The 25,545-nt window shown below is 35.6% G+C and overlaps 1 protein-coding gene across 3 annotated transcripts in view; it reads right to left on the reverse strand.

The window, feature by feature from the left end:
- dikar overlaps positions 1–25,545 on the reverse strand; it is a 171,337-nt gene that overhangs the window by 83,931 nt on the left and 61,861 nt on the right. For 2 of the 3 annotated variants that reach the window (XM_067094302.1, XM_067094310.1), the window contains exon 2: positions 961–1,049. In XM_067094302.1, coding sequence (XP_066950403.1) covers positions 961–1,049 — 89 coding nt within the window. Of the gene's footprint in view, positions 1–960; positions 1,050–3,465; positions 3,828–25,545 lie in introns of those variants that run through there. The other variant, XM_067094318.1, reaches the window with a different exon arrangement.

Here is a 25,545-nt window from a genome sequence, read left to right on the forward strand (position 1 = left end):
GTTATGAATACTGTAATGATAAAACTAGCACCTAACATTTTTCAATCATCTAATTTTCTACTATAACAATAGCAAAATTGCTATTATACAGCAAAATGCAGAACTCATCAAAATTAAAGATAAAGATTTTGTCTGATGTCGATAAGATCTATACACTCGGATTGTTCAGCTTTTGAAGTTAGAGTTCTGGTTATCATATTTAGATGAAAATGTAAAGATCTTGATTTCCCACAGTAACAGCAGAAAGATGCCTAAAATCAATGTAATCCCTTCACGCATTGTAAGGAATATAAAATTTTTGGGTATGCTCATATTCCTCAGACATGCTATACAGTTGAAACTATAGGCTGACAATGAGTTAAGAATACATCAGTCCATAGGTTTTCAAAAACTGATATCATATTTATAAAAAAATAAAAACCTTGGTGATGTTCTAAATATAATTACTATACTGCATACTATCCATAAATGTATATTACACAGAGTAAGTCCACTTTTCAAAATCCAAAATCCAAAGACCTATATTATATTTCTTGGCAGTTTTGAAATACTGGGGAAAACATTCTACAGCTCTGACACAAATTCTGTTTGTAAATCAAGTTTTAAACACCCTGTACATAATTAATCTCTCCTCATATTATAAGAATAGGAATTTGAATATAAAACATAGGCCCAAGGCCAAGCACTGGGATCTATGAAGTCATTCACAGCTAAAAATAATGTTGAAACAATTGTTAGGAGAGGGTGGGAAGTAAGAGGGAGGAAAGAGAATGTGAAGGGAGATATAGTAAAAGGGATAAAAGGGGCTGCAGATAGGAGCCGAAGGGACACTGCAAAGAACCTTAAGTAATGCCTACAGTGCACTGTGCAAGGTGCCCTGACAGCACTAGCCCCCTACAAGGCTCTTCACATTATAAATAACCAGTCTTTATATCTTTGGCTAATGTGTTCGTAACGTACCTCAATATCAAAATCAAGAAGATCGAAGGCGGCTCTGAAGAGTGAACAGAAGTGTGCAATACTCGGCAGTTCCCACCATGACTGGATATCTGCAAACACATACAAAGAAGAAATAACTGTAATATACATTTTTCTCTAAACATAACTGCAAATGCTGACATTATTAAATCAATTCACTTTTGAGCATCAACTAATTTACAGTTCAGTACAACTTGCATGAAATCATATTTATCAAAAATAGTTTCCAAAAGGATGATCTTAAATAACATGTAAAATAAAAACTGTATAAAATCAAAAACATAATATGATACAAGATTCTGTTTTTAAGAGATTTTGTTCTTCTCATCTTTGACTGATGAAACCTCAAAACCATTTGTGCATCAAAATATGCATACACTTGTGGGTTTTTACATACTTAGCCTTTAATATATCAAAAGTAAAATTTAACAAAATTTATCATCTGATAATTTTAACCTTGAATAGTAAAGGCCTTAGAGAGAACTCAAGGTATAGCCGTGTGCAATATCATCGTAATAGAACAGTGCAGTGTGCATGAATGCAGTTATAAATGTAAACAGCATACTGTGCTTGTATGTTTATATATATACATAAAACTACTTGGTTTGACAAACAATCCTAAATGATTATTTCTTCGCCAAATTTTGTAAACAAGAATGAACGTTGTTTTCAGTTATAATGTATAATTCGATGTAATTACAGCAGTAACACTGACAGTGTTGAGTTATTCCCTCCATAACATCTGCAAAAACTGACAATTATTCTTATTCTTTAAAAACCCAGAAAAAATTAGCAAAATTACACAAGCAACATACTACCATACTAGGTACATAGGAATAATCAGCAACAAAGTAAACATACAGTACTTCAAATAAAGTCTGCAAGGAGACAAAAGTCAAATGGAAGTGTTTTATACGGGAGCAACTTTCCAATGTATTTAATTTGCCAGGTTCCTTAGCTATATAAAATTGTAATGGCTCTCGTTTTTCCAGATAAAATGCATGTTTACTGTCATTATGACCCAGATATTTAAGAAATATCGACTTCTATCGCCTTTACATATAATCATCATCTTCTAAATTTAATACCTTTAAAAACTTTTTTCTTGTGAGATCAAACGTAACAGCCCAGCAGCCCTTTATTCGATGGGAGAAAATGACTCCACCGATAGAGCATAAAGAGTTGACTATCGAACTATGTGTCTGATCACAAACCTAAGAACAAACAGCTAAATTTCTTTTCTTGTCTCTTATATATATATATATATATATATATATATATATATATATATATATATATATATATATATATATATATATATATTATACTGTACATATGTATTACCTACTGTACATACACACAATTATATATATATATATATATATATATATATATATATATATATATATATATATATATATATATATATAAAGTGCATGTGTGCACTCCCACTCATACTTTAAAATCCTAAATTCAGCATCTCTAAAGACCTCTCATCCCTATTAACCACAGTAGTATGCACTCGAATTGTGACCATATTTGAGAAATTAAAATATCTTTTTTTGTCCGAGAGTAAAATCAGCCAAATTAAATCAGTGCTATGCTTCGAATTGTCTGCAGCCGTCTACAAATCATTAAGTTTTTATTTTATGTACAGGGAGATAATACTATGTAGTATCGTTGGATTGAAGCGCTTACAGTACAACCGACTGTCCCGTTTGCCGTGTGCATAGTCCGTAGAGTATCTTACCCCAAAGCCGAACTGAGCATAAAAAGACCACAAACACCGGTTCCAATGCAGCAAAAAACTTCTGTATTATGAATGTTAAGTTGGCGACTGATCACCATAATTTTATTTTTAATTAATTTCATTAAACAAAACTTTAATAATCTCAATAAATCTTAAAGCAATATGTGAAAACTTGAACACTCAACATAAATCTTAAAACAATAAATGACACGGAGCACATATTCACATACTCTAAATCGCGCTAAGTGTCTCAGCTAAAGAATAAAGAATTTTATATATTTCAACTCTTCGTTTACATTAAACACAATATTTAAAAAATCAAGGTATATATCAATAAGAAATTTTAAGAGTGAGCTAAATAAAAACGCAAGAAAATATTTATGAAATACCACAGCTATCACTAAAGATTATACTAATTTTAATAAGTAAGCAAAATTGCAATCTGCTCTTATCGTTTAGTTGATATTCCATTGTTACGAGTCGGTAAACCATTTAGTGGTCAATTTATCAAATGATACTGACTGTACGTAGCCTATGTATGTATGTATGTATGTATGTATGTATGTATGTATGTATGTATGTATGTATGTATATATATATATATATATATATATATATATATATATATATATATATATATATATATATATATATATATATATAAATGAATGACAGGATTTGTTCTTACACAGATTTCTTACGCGATAAATAGAATACCATTAAAACATGAAACTTACCAAACAGCAACGTCAGGAAAACAGAATCCCAGAACCTTTGAGGCTCCTTAGAAATCCCAAAGAAGGCACATTTCCAAAAGCCCGAAGAGTAGTAGTACACTTCGCTGAGAACACAATTTTAAAAGCCATCACTGTGACTATTTCTTTTCTGAATGTTCTCTCAACAACCAAGTTTTAAAATCAACAAACTGAATTAGTTCAAGGAACTCTAATAATACATAGCTCTTATGAATCACTAATTGCTGTGTTTTCCAAATATCGTTTTCCACAGCAACCAATATTTCGGGTCGGCAACAGCCAACGAGTCCACTCACATCGCCACGAACACATCCACCTACCGCGATTGCTTCTCACAGAATGTGGGAAGACTCACTCCAGAGCAAGCGGCGAGGTAGGAGGGGAGGGGACCCCCACCGCCACCCGCCCCTCCCAAGTCCCAACACCAATCCACACCACATTAAATAACCCTCCCCCCATCACACAAAACCCATTTACTCATGGCATCAACTTCCCCCTTCGCTTTGTAGGTAATCTACAACACTTTTTGTCTGCAAACAAATACTCTCTCTCTCTCTCTCTCTCTCTCTCTCTCTCTCTCTCTCTCTCTCTCTCTCTCTCTCTCTCTCTCTCTCTATAAGCATACATTACCACAAAAAGTCTAGTGGAAGAATTATTTATTTATTTATATATATATATATATATATATATATATATATATATATATATATATATATATATATATTAATATTGTATTATGGAATGTATTTTTTATGATTATATATATATGGAATTAGATATTGTATTATGGAATGTATATTTTTCTGATTAGAGCTGACTGGCTCCAGATATATATATATATATATATATATATATATATATATATATATATATATATATATATATATATATATATATATATATATATATATATATACATACATACATACATACATGATTTGGTACAGTATCTGAAAATATTCAGCTCTTATTTTAATTTCTTCAAGTCACTTAAAACAAAAGATACCCATACTGCACTTACGATTTTCTACGAGTTCCATGTATATATGGGTGAAATTTTATTCAACCCAGTCAGATTCGTTGCTTTCTCGCTGATACAAATGTAATGAACACCAAATCTGGGCAGTCAACTAAAATTTAAAACAAAAAATGCACGGAGGCGTCAGGTACTTGACACCGTTTCTTCAAGGTTAATATTAAAGCTTCTCATTACCAACCACAAATTTTTTCCAGTATGCAGTTATAAGTCAGTAGGTGCTTCACATGATTTTAGTATGCATAACAACATGATGGAAAAATGACCCTACCAGCTGTGAAGGCAAAACGAGCATTGAGAGTATTGCATGTATATATTATACATGGCCAAGTGCTGAAATAAAGTATTATTATTAAATAAGTCTTCTCCCAATCCCACGAACCACTTCTCTTTGAGGTATTAAGAGAGATGATATGTTGAAGAAAACACCGTTACGGTTCTTGCAAAGGTGTAGAACTCCCAATTTTCTCTGGGCAAGTTCGTCACAGATTAAGTTGGTCTTATACTGTACCAGTAAGGGCTCTTACTCTTGAAGGAGCCCGTTAACCCCAACAGGATGTATTTGGAATAGAACGGAATAGAATTTAGGTCAAAGCCAAGCGCAGGGACCTATTAGGTCATTCAGCGCTGAATGGAAAATTTACAGTAAAAAGGGTTGAAAGGTGTAAAAGGAGGAAAACCTCGCAGTTGCATTATGAATCAGTTGTTAGGAGAGGGTGGAAAGAAAGACGGAAGATGGAGGCATAGTAAAAAGAATGAAAGGGGTTGCAGCTAGGGGTCGAAGGGAAGCTGCAAAGAACCTCAAGGAATCCCTATCGCATGAGGAACACTGAAGGCACTACCCCTTAAGGGAGGATGTGTTTGGTATAAAGCCTTTGGTATTTCATGTTACCACTTCCCATTTCCCAAAGTCTGATCAGACAAAAAAAAAAAAAAAAAAACTTTGACAGCAAGGGACGAACAACAAAAATTTTAAACAACTCACTGATGTAAAGGCTGCTTAGACTTGACCTTCCTATATAGTTTCTTCCAATTCTCCTTGCGCGCAATGATTATGAAGTCTTAGCAATTACTGCCGATAACTTTTCTTGTGTTATAAAGCAGAAAAGGGTCAAGGAAACCCTCTGAAGTGCGAGCAAAATTCCCCTTAAACTCAAATTAACATCTTTTCACACATATTTCACCCAATTGTAGTTTTTGGAGAATTTTATATCAAGCTGTCTACTGCCCAAGGTGAGGCAAAAATTCTGACAGATCATCAATAGATGCTTCTGTGGAAACAGAAATGGAAATGGAATTTGAAAGTTAGGCACAAGGCAAAGCGCTGGGGCCTACGAGATCATTCAGCGTTGAAAGGGAAATTGAGACAGTACAAAGGTTTTAAAGGTGTAACAGGGGGGAAACCTCGCAGTTGCACTATGAATCAATTATGAGAGGTAGGAAAGTTAGATAGAAGAAACAGAATATGAACGAAGGCTCAGTAAAAGGAATGAGGGTGGTCACAGCTAGGGGTCGAAGGGAAGCTGCAAAGAACCTTAAGGAATGAAGGTGCCTGACAGCACTAACCACAAAGAAATGGATAGATACCATATCAAACCTCACAAGCCTACAATCACACATGATCCAATGATATGAAATATAACTTTATAAACAATTACAGTACTGGTCACGATAGTTAAGGTATTCTTCACAAATAAATGTATATCTGCATGTTTACATATGCAATAAATATAAATATATCGCAATATTATTTTTTATATATTAAAGAAATGAATTAGATAATCTAACAACACTGAAATTATATTTATTGATAGTACGACACTTCTTACATTCAAATTTATTTATGAGATTTTTAAGCACCCATGTAGGAAATTTATTAATTAGTTTCTTTATGAATTGTTGATAATTAAAAAATAAGTATTCACCATTTATGAAAATAAATGCAAATCTAGAAAACTGCGAGCACATTACTCCACGTCATGTTAAGCAGTGTAGGCTGAGTAAATAAAAAAAAAAAGGCAGTCCTACTATTTCAAAATTAAAATATCTTCTATTATAAACTTTGGTTAGAAATTTATCATCAGTAACTTTATTCATATCTAAGAAGAAGCGTGGAGTTATACGGTTCATAATCAGTATTAGAAATTTCCAGCAATTTATGATAAACTGAATTAACATCGAATATTACTTTTATTTTATGATAAATCATCTATATCGATACAAATGATTTATATGTATTTTTATCCATATGTATTCTTATACGTATTTTTATCTATATGTATTTTATATATACTTCATCTATATGTATTTTATATGTATTTTTATCTATATGTATTTTATATGTATTTTTATCTATATGTATCTTATATGTATTTTTATCTATATGTATTTTTATATACGTCCGCCTCCTAAGGGATCATTTTGCATTTATAAACATTTAAATATAATTTGTTCATGTTAGGGCTGTAATTAACATCCATAGGGATACTTAATTTATTTTCTTGTCTTAATTTATTTTCTTGTCTAAGTTTTTTTTTTTACCAAATTAAACATATGGCCAGTACAAAATTTTAATTCTATTAAAAATAATTCTGTTATTTTATAGCATATTTCTAAATCGGAGTGAATGTATTTATTACATAAGGCCACAATACCTCTAATTAGATTCTCACGTGATAACGTAGTATAGTTTTTTAATGAAAAAAAAAAAGACAGCAAAAAATTACCAGGACTGATAGGGAAGAACTCTAGTATTTTACTGTTATTTCTAATGGTTCAATTATCATTATCTGTATTATCCATTACATTCTAAAGTTTATCTAAAATTAAGTTAAACATATTTATATCTCTATTAAATCAATTTCCTGAGCTCGCTCATATCTAAATTATGTAGGCACTTTACGAAGATCTGGTAAGGCATAAATGAAAAGTAAATTAAATGAAGGTACCACTTTCTTGGACAAGTATGCATGAAAAAATTTATTAATATATATTTTTTTAAATACTGCACTTCTCAAAGTTATTACTAGAGTCTATTTCTGAGATTAAAATTTTAGCATAAAAGGTTTTACTTATAAAACTAGAATTACTAATAGCCCTATGTAGTTAAAATCACATATATCATCCGAGTAACCCTAATTTTTCCTATTCAGACTGAAGGTGCATAGAAAGTTATTTGGAGTACTATCAATTTTATTCAGAACAATTTCCCTAATTCTTCCTATTCAGACTGAAGGTATACAGAAAGTTATTTGGAGTACTATCAATTTTATTCAGAAAAATTTCCTAATTCTTCCTATTCAGACTGAAGGTACACAGAGTTATCTGCAGTACTATCAATTTTATTCAGAAAAATTTCCTAATTCTTCCTATTCAGACTGAAGGTACACAGAAAGTTATTTGCAGTACTATCAATTTTATTCAGAAAAATTTCCTAATTCTTCCTATTCAGACTGAAGGTACACAGAAAGTTATTTGGAGTACTATCAATTTTATTCAGAAAAATTTCCTAATTCTTCCTATTCAGACTGAAGGTACACAGAAAGTTATTTGCAGTACTATCAATTTTATTCAGAAAAATTTCCTAATTCTTCCTATTCAGACTGAAGGTACACAGAAAATTATTTGCAGTACTATCAATTTTATTCAGAAAAATTTCCTAATTCTTCCTATTCAGACTGAAGGTACACAGAAAATTATTTGCAGTACTATCAATTTTATTCAGAAAAATTTCCTAATTCTTCCTATTCAGACTGAAGGTACACAGAAAGGTATTTGGAGTACTATCAATTTTATTCAGAAAAATTTCCTAATTCTTCCTATTCAGACTGAAGGTACACAGAAAGTTATTTGCAGTACTATCAATTTTATTCAGAAAAATTTCCTAATTCTTCCTATTCAGACTGAAGGTATACAGAAAGTTATTTGCAGTACTATCAATTTTATTCAGAAAATAATTCTTCCTATTCAGTACTATCAGTTATTTTATTCAGAAAAATTTCCCTAATTCTTCCTATTCAGACTGAAGGTACACAGAAAATTATTTGCAGTACTATCAATTTTATTCAGAAAAATTTCCCTAATTCTTCCTATTCAGACTGCAGGTACACAGAGTTATTTGCAGTACTATCAATTTTATTCAGAAAAATTTCCCTAATTCTTCCTATTCAGACTGAAGGTACACAGAAAATTATTTGCAGTACTATCAATTTTATTCAGAAAAATTTCCCTAATTCTTCCTATTCAGACTGCAGGTACACAGAGTTATTTGCAGTACTATCAATTTTATTCAGAAAAATTTCTATCCTAATTCTTCCTATTCAGACTGAAGGTACACAGAAAGTTATTTGCAGTACTATCAATTTTATTCAGAAAAATTTCCCTAATTCTTCCTATTCAGACTGAAGGTACACAGAAAGTTATTTGCAGTACTATCAATTTTATTCAGAAAAATTTCCCTAATTCTTCCTATTCAGACTGAAGGTACACAGAAAGTTATTTGCAGTACTATCAATTTTATTCAGAAAAATTTCCTAATTCTTCCTATTCAGACTGAAGGTAACACAGAAAGTTATTTGCAGTACTATCAATTTTATTCAGAAAAATTTCCCTAATTCTTCCTATTCAGACTGAAGGTACACAGAAAGTTATTTGGAGTACTATCAATTTTATTCAGAAAAATTTCCCTAATTCTTCCTATTCAGACTGAAGGTACACAGAAAGTTATTTGGAGTACTATCAATTTTATTCAGAAAAATTTCCCTAATTCTTCCTATTCAGACTGAAGGTACACAGAAAGTTATTTGCAGTACTATCAATTTTATTCAGAAAAATTTCCTAATTCTTCCTATTCAGACTGAAGGTACACAGAAAGTTATTTGCAGTACTATCAATTTTATTCAGAAAAATTTCCTAATTCTTCCTATTCAGACTGAAGGTACACAGAAAGTTATTTGCAGTACTATCAATTTTATTCAGAAAAATTTCCTAATTCTTCCTATTCAGACTGAAGGTACACAGAAAGTTATTTGGTACTATCAATTTTATTCAGAAAAAATTCAATTTTTATTCAGAGAAAAAGTACTTCAATTTTATTCCTAATTCTTCCTATTCAGACTGAAGGTACACAGAAAGTTATTTGGAGTACTATCAATTTTATTCAGAAAAATTTCCTAATTCTTCCTATTCAGACTGAAGGTACACAGAAAGTTATTTGGAGTACTATCAATTTTATTCAGAAAAATTTCCCTAATTCTTCCTATTCAGACTGAAGGTACACAGAAAGTTATTTGGAGTACTATCAATTTTATTCAGAAAAATTTGGTCAGTTTCGTTTTCTATTCAAAGAAATGTTCAATTTCTAAACGAAATTTACATGAAAGTCTATACATATAGGCTATTCATTGATTCTCTTACTTATACTATTAATTTTAATTTTACCTGATTCTGGTATTCCGGTACATCTACAATCAAAGCAAGTTAAGATTATCATCACTGCGAATGTCTGGATTGCTTTTTATTACTGTACATGTCACAAGAAATTCATTTCGAAATCTATCTTCATACGAACATCGCTATTCTTTAAGTACTTTCAATCTCTGTACAATCAAATGCAATTTCATCAAATGCTTGCGAGTATTTGAGTGCAATTCTGGCGTATGTTTCTAGCAAAAAAAATCGAGATTAATTCAGGACTATGAAATAATGTTGGAATACTTAGAGCATACATGAATTTTTGTCAAGATCTAAGATCAAGTATATACGTATCAAAAAGGTAGAACAATCCACTTCTAAAATCCAGTTTCGCTTTTAACTTTACATATAAGTAGATAAACCACTAATTCCTGGAAAAGACTATAGCCAAACTGCACTGTTTTAACATACTCAACTAGATATTTAGCTTTGCTAAGAAATAAGTGGTGTCGCACCCAGGTATATAAAAGGTAATTCTACACTAAAATGAAATGCATGGAAAAATATACTTAGACAGTAAGCCTTCGCTAGCCACTGCTAGCTTAATCAAAATGATAAAATATATATATATATATATATATATATATATATATATATATATATATATATATATATATATATATATATATATATATATATATATATATATATATATATATATATATATATATATGTATATATGTGTGTGTGTGTGTGTGTGTGTGTATATATATATATATATATATAGAGATATATATATAGAGAGAGAGAGAGAGAGAGAGAGAGAGAGAGAGAGAGAGAGAGAGAGACAATAAGCCTTCGCTGGCCACTGCTAGACCTACAGCTTATCAAATATGATGAAGCTAGCCGTGACTAGTGAAAGCGTACTGTCTAAATATATGTTTTATAGACAATTCATATTAGTGTAAAATTTCTGTGAATACATACACACACATACATAGATACATACATTTGTATATTATATATAGTGTATACTTATATATATATACTGTATATATATTATATATATAATATATATATATATATAATATATATATGAGAGAGAGAGAGAGAATGTCAGGTGAGATGGAGAAACTGCAAAAAGAAATGATTGAAGTCGAAGTCAAAGATGATGAAAGAATAACAACCGAAAAAGATCAATTAGAAAGGGAAGACCATGGATATGAAATAAAGAACAAAATAAACAGACAAAGAGACTTCGAAAAGAGAACAAACGAAAAGAAAAGAAAACGACACTGAAATCCTCGAAAATGAAAAGGAACATAAAGACTTGAGGATTAATCAAATGGAAACCGAAATAGAAATTCTGTTCAAAAAATAAAAGAAGACCACTGAAGATTGGCAAAGAATGAAGAGATGCAGGATTAAATTAAATGAGATAAACGAAGAAATTGAAGGACTCGAAAGAGACAAGTTCAGAAAGGATAAAGAAATGGGTCTGGAAAGAAAAGTACAAAATCTTGATCATCGGTCTGGAAAGAAAAGTAAAAAATCTTTTGGAAGAGAAACAAAGGAGAAAAGGCACATTTAAAGATATGAAAAGGAATTCAGTATAATGGAGTTCCAAATATCTGAGGCAAAATTTCAATTAAGAAATACTGGAATTTGAAAAATTGACAACACGATGGAAATAAAAAAGATAAGAAGAGACTTTCGCGCAGGATAGGAAGGGCAGTTGCTTGAATAAAGAACTAAAAGTTCTCAAAGAGGAAAAACTAAAAGTCAAAGAAGGATTCAAAGAACTGAAGGGAAAGAAACAAGTGTACGGAACAGAAGGAATTATTAAGACAATGATGATGAGGCAAAAATCTATCTCTGAAAAGAAAACTGACACAAAAAAAGCCTCTGAGCAAACCTAGAAGTCTCAGGAGTCCAAAGACTGACTGCAAAGCCATCTGCCGAGAAATGACCAAAGTAGAGGCAAATATAAATCAAGTCAGGGCACAAGAGAAACCTTCAGCCTCCACCTACAAAAAGGTTCAAAGACCACGACTAAAACTCCATCTCTGGACTTCAGAGAAAAGGAAAACCACTTACCATCTCCAGTCAAATAAAAAGCCTCGAAACACTCGAGAATTACATAACAAAATGAGACTAAAGACTGCGCAGAGATTGCGAGTATTAGACCGAGATTCTGAAATGACTCAAAGCGCTATAAAATTAACTCTGTGACTTAAGAGAGTGAAGAAGACCTTGCTTTTATAGAACAGACGATCTACTTGCAGAACAAATTAACCAATCAGAAGCTACCGATGTAAGAAACACAATAACGGGATTGTCATATCCCCACCAAAAAAAACATAAAATTCTATAAAAGCCACAAAAAATACAAAACAATATATATATATATATATATATATATATATATATATATATATATATATATGTATGTATATATATATGTGTATATACATTATATATATATATATATATATATATATATATATATATATATATATATATATATATATATATATAGTTAGGAAAATGGAACTGACTCTGGATAATTGGATTAATTCGTGATGTGTCAGTTGTCAGCGGGGTGGCGATGTACAGCGGCCGTTAGGACTGGCAGTGAGTATTCGAACTTGGCATCATGTGAGTCCCCCTCCCGCTACCTCTGGCGGTGACCTTGGGCTGGGGCATAGGGGAGTTCGGTGATGCCTATTTCGCATTTGTTATGGCAACCTCTGAGGCGGAGTGGAACTCCGTAACCTAATGCCTACAAATGCGAAATGGTTTTTGTTCCCACCCTCTGGAGAAGACAGTGATGCCTATTTGGATATGTTATGGCAACTTCTGGCGCGACTTAAAACCCTGTGAGTTTAATGCCTACAAATGTCAAACGGGTGTCTGTCCCCCCACCCCTCTGGAAAAACCAAACTGATGCCTACTTTCCATGCGCTATGGCAACCTCTGGCGTGGCGTAAAAACCCTTAAGTTAATGCCCACAGATGCAGAGTAGGTTTTGGTTTCCATTCGCGTTCCACCCTTCTGGAGATGCAGTCTGTGGGTGCCTCAGGCATCGACAAGGCCGTCTGGAAGTGCTAGTTTCTGTGGCATGCGGTTGGAAGTGAATGGATTTCTACATTTTGCGAAGGATTGGTTTATGGATTTCCCAAAAGAATGATGAGTTTCCTACAAAGAGCAGAGGAATGATTGGTTTTGGGATCCTGCAAAGGAATCGTTGTCTTCTGTATAGGCCTATGGCGAAGGAATGGAGGTTCTACAGTGACTTGATTCCCTCGTCCATTTGACTGGAGGCGTCATTTGATTCAGGGTCATGCGAGCCATAGGAGGATTGTACATATCTTGGTTAGCCATCAGAGCAGAGAGATGAGAAGGGCCCCTCTCAGGTAAAACTAGACCCCTTTGTTGACAGTGATGCCGCAGGGGGTGAGATCATGTCTAACCGACAAAAGCCACAAATTATATGAGTTTGTATGTATGTATGTATGTATGTATATAGGGTACTGCAACTAACCCTTGAGTGTATATTAAGTACTCGAAAGCTCTAGATACTGATGCCTTTCATTACTTTCTTATGGCCTCTGTTATTCATATACAGTAATATATATATATATATATATATATATATATATATATATATATATATATATATATATATATATATCCGTATGAAACAGAGGGCATAAATGCCGACCAGTTTCCCTTTAGGTTCCTTGAACATCTTTCAGGGGACTTATAAATTTGAACAAATGTCGAAATATATATGATGGTCTGACAGTTCCGGGGAACGTACTGATAGCATGGAAAAATATTCACACCTGATAAGTGAGAATAAGTAGGTGCAGTAAGGTCTGAGTCACTGCTTCATTTACAAAATTTTTTTTTCATACAGGTAGGCTCCTATCATTAATTTTAGGCCCAGATAAATTGCCTTCCTAAACAACCATACGGTTTACAAATTTTCCCTTGGAATTACCTGATCGAGTTTACCCAGCATCAGGATAATTTCATTTCTTGCCTATATTCCTAATTACATCTATTACATCATTAGTAAACTCACAGCTACACATAATATGTAATGCTTTTTAAAAACATGCACGTACACTGATTTCCTTACTGTACTATTTTAGCATAAAGAAAAATGTACACAGGCAGAAATATCGTTAAGTTTTCTGTTTCCCTAGTGAAGTTTATAGATGGAACCAAGTCATTTATTTTACCAGAGAAAATATTTACATTTTCGTTCCCTGGCCAAATAATTATTACGTAGTTAATTTACTTGAACCATATCACATTGAAAGGGATGAGTTTGTTTACGATTCTTCTTTTTAAAAAAATCCTATATCACTACTGCTTAAACTGGAGCGATACGTTGACGTATAGCCATACCAAAATTGTAAGAGAAAAGTTCCCCTTAAATTCAAATTAACATCCTTTATATATATATATATATATATATATATATATATATATATATATATATATATATATATATATATATATATATATATATATGCAGAGTAATAAGAATACGATTTATTTCATTACACGACTGATTGGAATGGGACTGAAGTACTTTCATATTTTGTAAAAATAAAACTCGGAGAGGTGTCATTGAATCTCCTATAATATCTCAGGAACCTAATAAATTTAAATCAAGGTAGTTTATACTTCATCCTTTTGTTAAAAGAAATTTTTGGGCTTGTTACTGTATAATCACCAGCTGATCTGATATCGACATTTATATATATATATATATATATATATATATATATATATATATATATATATATATATATATATATATATAAGCGAATCTCACATAAAAATGACAGGCAGAAGTTCAGTACCAAGTCCTTTCACCTTTATTAACGTGCCAAACGATGCGTTAATAAACGTGAAAGCACTTGGTACTGAACTTCTGCCTGCCATTTTCCTGCGGTATTCGCTTATACAATCAAGTCAGGTGCATCTACTGTGATTTTTACGTTATATATATATATATATATATATATATATATATATATATATATATATATATATATATATATATAGAGAGAGAGAGAGAGAGAGAGAGAGAGAGAGAGAGAGAGAGAGAGAGAGAGAGAGAGAGAGAGAGAGAGGCAATTTAACACGAACTCCTACCCAAAAGCTAATCAAACATTGGAACTATGATTCAATACAAACAATCTAGGAGTTCCAAAAGCAGTTTGCAAACTTGTTCGACTTTAAAACAGCATCCTCCAACAAATCGCATATTATTTGCATTTCAACTTCTACATAAGGCTTTGTATACCAGAAGCAGAAAAAAATAGGAAAAAAAATTCCAATTGGTTTGTCTTTTCTTTATAAAGAAAAAATCATAAACTGGTCACTCCTCTTTTACACAAAACCACACCAACTTCACATTAACCTCAGTGACATCTCAATCAGTCAAATCTACAGCAAACTGCTGGTACGTCCACCACTTGAAAGTTTGTTGATGTTACTCCCAGCCATGGGAATAAAATTCCATAATGACGACACGGTCTAGGAAGCAAAACACATTTGTTTTCTCCCGCCCTCGTCCTCCACAATCCGTACGCCAACCAACCACCCTACAGGAACATCTGTCCATCAAGTACATTCCCTTCCCCTGCCCCCCGCCCCCTAACCAAATTGCCATCTAGTCCCATTCACTGATGTCAAAGTCCAGAGTCGTATCAACACTTACTCAACAACAACAACACAAAAACAACATCAGACTGGGTGTAAACCCTGGCCTCTCTAAGAGTAATATGTAGATTTTTGCTGTATTCTCTCTTTGCCTTAGCCTTTGGATTAACAGCCGAGCCCGTGATGAAGCCAAAGCATCTTGCTACGTACTTAAGAGGGTGGATGGGGTCTGCATTCTCCGAATTCTAATTTGATCCTAAGAGGGCTTAACATCCTCTGGATTCTAAACTGAGGTCATGTAACTACAGCTTGAATTTTTGAGGCATTTGCACCAGCAGTCTTTCTCGTGAAAGTTAAGTGCTTTCTTTACATTATCGTTTTATAAGCGAATCCCACAGGAAAATGACGCCCCGACGATGTGTTAATAAACGTGAAAGTGCTTGGTACTGAACTTCTGCCTGTCATTTTCCTGTGGGATTCGCTTATACACTGAAGTCACGTGCATCTACTGTGACTTTTTAAGCATTATCGTCTTAAGTAGTTTGCCTTTACTTTCTTCACTTGTAATAATAATAAAACTTTGAAAGTGACGTGAAGTATATCACTGCATTCCTTTGGGGTCAGTATTCTGTCTACATTAAAGGAAAGTGGTCTATTTATGCAATATAATGTTACACTCTCTTCCAAGAACTGACAAACCAAAACGAGAAACGAAACTTTCCAATGTGCATTTGATTACAGTGTACAGAAATCCACTAAGAACAGATATAATTTCCACTAAGAACAGATATAATTAAGTCAGGAGGACCGAGGTTTCCATCCTAATTTGAAAAAGATTTTATCATAATAAATCTAATCAAGCACTGTCTTCAGTTTACCCCCGTCTGGGGCTTGCTCCGACACACCTACTTCAATCTAAAAGCTACGTCTACACGCTGCACAAGCTTGGGTACATGCTGCCTATAGTAACATAAGCCAGTAAGCTGAGGTCATCTGGTCCAAGCTCTCATTGCCAAAAAGCCTCCACATTTGCAGAACTCCTGCAACGTGGTGCCTACGATCAAAACTACAGCAACCTGGAGCTGCTCACAAACACCTTATGTCATATAAGACCAAACTTTTCACACCTTATATCACATAAGATTAGACTTTTCACACCATAAGTCACACAGCAACACCTTTTCACCATACAGATTTCAAAATCTGGAACATCAGGGTGCCTTATGTAGTTACATATACCTGCTTCCACCTACTGCCAGGATATTACACAAGTTAAGTAACAAATCAAATCATCTTGTAAACTGCAGGCTGAAGTTAAGCCTCCAAACAGAACAAGGGTTTGTATACAGCAGTGAATTCTGAAGCAACTCGAAAAGAATTGCAAAGATAACCTTTACATTTTCCTATCTTACCTAAACCAGTCTAGACCAAAAATGCAGTCAAACATCTTGAAAGCTGGGATTCATGTGATCATGAAAGTAAATGAGCTTGAAAGGCCATGTTTTCACAAACGCCACTCCCAAGTCCCTAAAACCTCTATTTAAATACATCTAAGGTATATAACAAAGTTAAGAATAAATATAAACTGAAAAATATGAGCGCATAAAAATGCAATGCCAACTTCGAACTCTTAAATTATGAATACTGTCGTAATACAACACATATTCAAAATCCTTAGGTGCGGTGTATTTAAGCATATTTGTACGCTCATGCACCATAAAACTTACGAATGTTTCTACACTGATATATTAAACACATGTATATGCGGCAACGTCAAGAAAACATTTAGCAGTGACTCTGATACTTCAGTGCATTTACATATGGCAAATAGAAGGATTTAAATTCCCCTTACCAAGTCTAAAACTGAAAATGAAAAAGGAGGTGGGAGAAACGTCAGTCTGACCTTGAAATAAGGAATAAGGCCAGTCTATAAAAATAAAGCGAAGACGAAAAAACTGAGGGATATAGAAAGGAGAGAATTCTAAAGCTCGAGAGTGACAGGAAATTAACCATTCAAAGGAAATGCATGCGGAAGTAGCCAGCAGAGAGTTAAGTAGGAGGGAATCTCTTCAACGCCACAGATACGGCCGAACGGTACCTATAGACGAGCCACCGTGAGACAACCACGTGATGCGGAGGAAGATCTTCATAGGAGGTGAAGGAAGGATTATTGATTAGATGAATTGCCTTTGATTCAACACTGTAGAGGGGAAACAAAAGAAGTGACATCCGCGTACGAGAGTCGTATTCAAACAGGGATGGCGAGGGGCCAACAACCAGCGTTATTGACAGGGATTAAGAGAATAACTTACAATACCAGGACAAAACGCTCAGAATATTTTGGTACCAGATTAACCAGTCTGAATGGGTGATCACCTCAAGACACATCTAAAGCCATCTGAACACCCACGTTATTGACAAACACACGATGAATTTTACTTCCATAAGGGAGCATTACACTGAACAACAAAGTTGACAGATGCGTGGATAAACGACTTCCGTAAATGCAGTGAACTTGACGGAATCATGGAATCCACCATTCGGGCATGCCATCATGAGAGAGTTCAAAGAGAAGAAAGCGATTTGAGTCAGGGCGAGCAAAAGAGGTTGGTTGGGAAATGAAGGTAGAAGGCATGTGCTCATCAACTGTGAGGTATTTAAAGACATTTTCTGCATTGGAAAGACAGTGTTCTTCCTAGCAAATGTTTACCATCTCATTTTAGCTAAAAATCACTACATTACCTCTCGGGCAACAACTGGGAAATTCCGTTAAAATAGCAAGACTGGTGCACTGATGTAAAGTAAATCGTTAAAAAAAAGCAATATTCTCTCTGCATCACAAATTCTGCTTAAAACAGATTTCATCGCATAAAACCCAAAGGTTTAAAATAAAATACACCGTCACACAAGCTTGAGAGACGATCAGACCATGAGACGTATATTAAAACGCCCTTGGCTTTATTCTCTAGACGGTTCTATGAATACCGCATGATACATTCATTATGAAAGCGTGATATAGCGTATCATCAACAAGAAATTCTTCCCCAAGTCTACCACATTCCACCTGGCGAGAAGGTCCTGAGGCCCTGCAAGTTACCACCATCCAATCAATAAAAGCTTCCACGGGCACCCTCTCACTCCCGCCCCACTACCCCCGCCTCGATTACCATTGCCACATCGCGCCATAACCTTCAACTTCCCGACGCTCCAAAATGACTTCACTGCGACATAAACTTCTACAGACAACATTTCCGAAAACATCGCATCCCTGGGAAACCGACAGTGAGGGGCGTTTCGCAAATCGAAATGATTTTATTTTCGGTGATTTTACAAAGGAGACAGCAGCAGCTTTGTGCGGGCTTGAGGTAGTGGAGGACTGGTGGTGTTGGTGGTGGCAGAGCACCGAGCCACCACCTCCACCACCAGAACAGCCAGCCATGGATGGGTTTCAAACAACCATACGCACGCACACACCCGTGAGAGAACGTCAACACGCCTCGAGCCCCCCTTCTGGGGTTTATCCCTCTACTTGGAGACTTTCGTGAACCCCCGGTCACCCAAGACAGAAATGCTTGACAGCACCAGCAACACATCTCTCTCTCTCTCTCTCTCTCTCTCTCTCTCTCTCTCTCTCTCTCTCTCTCTCTTCCCCACCGAGCAGTGATTTGGCAAAATGTGCAAAGATGGTGGCGTTACTGTATCTAGATCATATACAAAACTTATGAGATGCTTCTACACTTGTCTTACATAGAGATTTATAGGTGATCAGTCAAAATATCACAGTCCATTATATAATATACTATTATCTATAGCACACATGCTGCAAAATTCCAAGAAATAACAGGCAAGCTCCAATGAATAATGGATTTTAATTACCCTTGATGGCATTAAAGGCAGAGGAAACATCGACAGAGACGGTGGAAGCGTTACCACAATTTCACACACAAACACACACATATATATATGTATATATATATTAACTTTATCACATACACAATTGTTCTGTGCATTAGTAGAATTACTAAAAGGACCTCATATATATGTGTGTGTTTGTATGTGTGTTAATGCAAGTCTTGGCAGGTTAATAATATCAAAATTATTTCCTTCTACTCCAACACTGTTAAGGATTTCTACTAGCAATGGTGGTTACAGATAAAACACAACGTCACTGCCACGTTCACCTTTGCGTGAGTATACTAGTGTACCATTACCGTTACAAAATTATGGTAATATAAGAGAGGCTTACCCTGGTCTGTACAGGACAAGTCGTGGTTTTTGCTACCCGCAGAATATTGCTGTTACACAGAAAATATGGATACACATTTCTATTCATAGGCCGTGGAGAAACTGAGAAATTAAATGGTCAGGTTTGTCAATCAAAATCAACTGCTGCCGCATACGATTATGCTTCAAAGGCATCTGGCAAAGGGCTGTGGGCCCCTTTGTGGAAGGAAATGCCTTCTACTTGGCAGAAGAACCTCTCTTGAGGGTAGTCTACCATAATCTTCTCTTTTGTAGGATCCAGGTAGACTTTAACAGCATTCTCGTCGCTGTGTATATACAGTATATAGTGTATAGTGTTTGCAGAAGTAACCAATGTCCAACTGGTGTGCTGAAGGACAGAAAACTGGATGGTTTGGTGCTTGGGGACAGAAAAGTGGTGTGTGTGTGTGTGTGTGTGTGTGTGTGTGTGTGTGTGTGTGTGTGTGTGTGTGTGTGTGTGTGTGTGTGTGTGTGTAGGCAAGAATGAGAACGAAAAAATCGAAATTGTGTCTGGGGTGGTTGAAAGGCGCTGAAAGAGTAAGAGGTGGTGCTTGTAGTATCAGGAAGACTCCAACAGGCTAAAAAGCTGAACGTGGCAGTGAGTGTAGATGGTCCAGGAATAGAAAGGAATGAGTGAAAGAAAATGTTTTTAGGATATCCTGTATACATCTGTGCTCGGCAGGAGATGGAGAGCATAAAAGTGTTACACTGGGCGATTCCTCAGCAGAAGTGGCGGAGTGTGAACGAGATGGCAACATACGCAAATACGGGTTTCTTGGAGAAAATGAGCATGGTGTTTTTTTAAGTTATGAAAATGAATTCTGGAAAGGGGACTGAATATTTGAAATGCATGGTTTCCTAAGAGGAGTTTCCAAGTGTACTTGGGAAAGTATGACGAAGACGGAAGAGCAAACGGTTGGTTAAAATGATAGGAGTGGCTGGTGGTATATACAACCAATATTTGACTGGGGCAAAAGTTAAGATGCACTGAAGTGTATCTAATAAAGGGAAAGAAGAAGAGTGCATAAGGAGAAAATGGACGAATTGTGACACCTACGGCTGAGACAGCGGTGGAAGGAGTTGGTAAGTAAAATTCCATGATGGGGGTCAGAGGGCCAGCTGGGAGAGTTTGTGGATATAAGTAGGCAGGAAGAATAATAATGAAAACATTATTTGAGGTCATATACATGACAGAAAAAAAGATCATACAGAGGATGGATAAGGCAGTCCAGAGACAGTGAAACACATAGCAAGATAAAACCAGAAGGCAAGCAAGAACTTTAAGGAGGTTAACTTCTTCTATAGGTACGTAAATGGGCAAAAAAAAAATTGTTAATAAACAGTGAATGCAGCCCTGGTTTATGGAGTGAGTATTTTAAAGATTTTATGAATGTGGAAGATAACAAAGCGGTAGAAATGAATGACAGAGGGGAATAAGTGTACATTTGAGAATGGGTACGAAAGTGACTGGACATAAGGAGGGCAATTACGAGGCTGAAGAATGGAGACTCATAAGTTGACTGAACTGCAAATGAAAAGCTAAAGTACATCCATGACAGACTGATTGTCTGACAAGGGTTTATCAGGTAAGTCTGGACGAGGGCAAGGTTCTGATGGAATAGGTTAGAGGAGTGAATATTTCATTGAATAAGGGTAAAAGGATATAAAGGTGGATTTAAGAATTAAATAGGCATAATGAAGGCATCGTGCTTACCCTATATAAAAATGGGAAAAAGCACGTTAAAACGAAGAAGAATGTTATATGTTATTTTGTAGCCTATACGACAAGCATTAGCGGAGAAAGAACAGTGTGAGTTTACATAAGCGATGTGAGTGGAACGAGTGTTTGATATGAAAGTTATTTGACAAATTTGAAGGTAAAAGGAAAGAGTACTGGCATACTGATAAAACTGAGGCAATGTGGAGGGTGCTGTTGATGTATGGTACAGAAAATACTGTATGCTACCGAGATAAAAAATTTACTTGAGGGAAGCGAAGCGTGTCGGAGTATACAAAGAGAAGAATAGCCTACCTGAATATATATTGCATGTGGAGTGTACTTATATTTCCGATAATGATCAATTAAGCAAATAAAATATATTTTCCTAAGAAAGGATTTCATAGCCGATATTACAAATAGTTTTACCTACAGGGTGGAGCTTCATACTATTTTTTAACGTAAAAAAAAAAACTCAACTCTCACCTAGGCTACTTCTACTACCTAAACTGAGGTTTTCTTTGTTCCTGTTCTTACCTCTTTTTTTCAAGGGAAATTACAGACTGTGGGATTTTTTTTTCCGGTGTACCATTAACCCAGTGCCTTTTTCCACACGCAGCTCCCACACCCTAACGCATCGAGATAGCGCGTACTGCAGATTATGTTGTCACACACACACACACACATACAGTATATATATACACACATACATACCCATACACGCACACACATATATATATATAGGCTATATATAATTTATAATGTTTGTGTGTGCTTGTTTTACTGTACATTCTTTCACCAATATATAGCCAACCTTCTCTATCTGGGAGTGAGCAGGGTAGTGCAACTCCACAGGAAAGGAAGATATCATTCACTGCCACGTTCAGCTTTTAACCGTTCAAGGATGAAGAACTGTGCAAATGCCTCCACACAGAATCTACCGCTTCATATAAACACAAGAAGAGCTTATCAACAGTTGCACCGACGCCCTACGCGACACAAACTCACACACTCACACTCACACACACACACACACACACACACACACTGCGCCAACCACCTCCATCTTCCACAAAGTCTCGTCATTACTGGCTATTAAGAACCCGTCGTGACTTACACAGGATCTTCCGCACCGTCTTTCACCATTTTCTTGGTCTCCCTCTCCTTCCTTCCTCAACTTTGACATTATGCGCATTTCTCACTAGCCTAATCCACTGTCTAATTCTCTCCACGTGGCTGAGCCAACTCACAACACAGATCAATTACTTCACGTGTGCTGGTCTCTTTACCACATCAAATCTATATATAACTGGCACCATGTCAACAACTGCTATCAGTTCATTGCTCACACAACTCATATAGGCTACATTACATTTTTAATAAAATAAAATAACAAGTAAAAAATGCGCCGAAGTTTCTTCAGCGCAATCGAGTTTTCTGTACAGCGTATGATGCTGTATGAAAATTTCAGCCACGGCCCATGAAACTCAGCCATGGTCCGGTGGTGGCCTGTGTTGTTAGTACCTATAGCGGTGCCAAAAGTATGATTATGGCCAAATTTTACCTTAAATAATAAAATATAAACTACTGAGGCTACAGGGCTGCAATTTGGTATGTTTGATGATTGGAGGGTGGATGATCAACATGGCAATTTGCAGCCCTCTAGCCTCAGTAGTTTTTAAGATCTGAGGGCGGCCAGAAAAAAGTGCGAACGGACAGACAAAACCGTCACAATAGATTTCTTGTACAGAAAGCTAAAAAGAACACCCGATCTTCACTTAAAAAAATTCTCTAAGCCTACGATATTGCATCAACTACCCTTACTTCCAAATTACTACAATTCAACTGCTTCCATTCTTCCATCCTCTATACTAACATTCTGTCCCACTTCTTTGGCTTCCATTTACCAAAGTAACTGCTATGGTTAATCACTTACAACTTTCTCTCCTCACCAACACTTTCAGACTCTTGAACCTTCTTCGTTTATTTCCCGTGACCGCAGTTTCCCTCATGTCCTAAGGTATTTGCTTATTCATGCTCTGGTATACCTTTGCACTGAGCTGCATTTACAGAGACATGAGGCTTCTTATCTTTGGAATTTGTATAATCCGCAAAGAAAAACCCTTCAATTTCGGTATTTCTCTGTCCTTTCCATGAGCCCTTCTCACTTTACTAAGAAACTCAATCGTCTTAATTATAGCCAGCCGCATTCTGGACCATTTCTGTCCGACTAATACAACACTCGATTGCCATTCTTGCTTCAGCAAAATTACAACAAAAAAACGGAGCTCAAGCCACTCCTCTTCCCACCATTACCTCCACCAGCGAACACTTTATAGTAAACTTCCCTCACCAATTATGCCGTCTCTTTCTCTACCACGTACCTTTGCATAACAAACCATCCAGCCCAACTACCCTTCTCTCTCCAGTTCCCTTCAATCACAACCGAGGGCAGTCACTTTCAATCTCACCCTTTCATTCTTGAACCAAATACATTTACCATCACAAATGTTTCTCATTTCGGACTCGATCTTACCCATACAACCCTCATACTAGCATATTTGTATACTTTCACCTGTACTCCCGGTCTTTCCGACATAAAAAACGACGACCCAAACCTCTGAGCTTCCATCTCTCGACAACCCTCGTCACAGTCGCTCTGTCCTTCCTAATCCACAACACACTACCCACATCACTTGGGCTTCCTGTACGTCAAAATGTCAATCTCTCCTTGAAAAAACCTAGTGGCATACATTCTGTTCTCCCGTACCATATCTGCTGACATTCAACCCGATGGCTTGGTACCTTACTTAATTATATTCTGCTATAGAGAATAGAATATAGTATTTAGGCAAAAGGCCAAGCGCTCGGACCTATAAGGTCATTCAGCGCTTAAAGGGAAACTGACAGTAAGAAGGCTTGAAAGGTGTAACAGGAGGAAAACCTCACAGGTGCAACAAATGTTAGTGTGTGAAAAGTCAGATGGAAGAAAGAAAATATGAACAGAGGCACAGTGAAAGGAATGAAAGAGTATGCAGCTAGGGGCCGAAGGGAAACTGCAAAGACCCTTAAGTAATGCCTACAGTAACCCGGATGAGGTGCACTGACGGCACTAACCCCTATCGGGATATTCTGTAATACCGCAAGCTTAAGTAATGTAACCCCTATAACCTATATCAGCAGCCTAAGTCAGTTTGGAAGGACTTGACTTCCAATCCAAGAAAGTGGTTCGTAGGCCGTCGTTCCACAGCACTCAAACAGCATATGGCCAAGGGCTAGCAACCTCACATGCTGAGAACCTGCATAGTAACACCTGGCGCACCCCCGCCCCCATAAGAAAAAGGCGTATGGTGAAATACACACAAACACACACACACACATATATGTGCGTGTGTGTTTGTGTGTTACTGCGACTAACCATAAATACAAATATCTCAGACTGTCAATATATAGCACCCTAATTCGTCTTTTTTTTTTCTTTCTTTTTACACAGCATGTTTATTCAAGCAAACCTCTGCTGGCTTGTTTCATTAAATGAATGCACACTATAGATCAAGCAATATATAAGACGTATCGATAACTAATTAACACGTATCGATAAGTAATTAACAGTAACACTAATTCAAAATACACTGCGGAAATTGTAAGGTGAGAATTCAATCATATAACTTCAGGAGTCGACAAAACCATCATTCCTCGAGTTACTTATCAAGCAGATTCTAATCACTGACGATAAGCAGCATGTCGTCACGCTTGACTGGCGTCTTCAGAGACAACAGGTCAGCCATAGTTCAGTGACACTTCAACCAAGGCTCCAGCAATAATGTACAGATACATACACATCCCGATTGAAAATGTTTACTGTAGTGGCTTTGGCCATCACGTGAGCAGGTACGGGGTTTTTAAAAGGATGTTTTTTCCAGTAAAATTTGAATCAATTTTACACACT

The sequence above is a fragment of the Macrobrachium rosenbergii genome, chromosome 4 (assembly GCF_040412425.1).
Source record: "Macrobrachium rosenbergii isolate ZJJX-2024 chromosome 4, ASM4041242v1, whole genome shotgun sequence".
NCBI lineage: Eukaryota > Metazoa > Arthropoda > Malacostraca > Decapoda > Palaemonidae > Macrobrachium > Macrobrachium rosenbergii.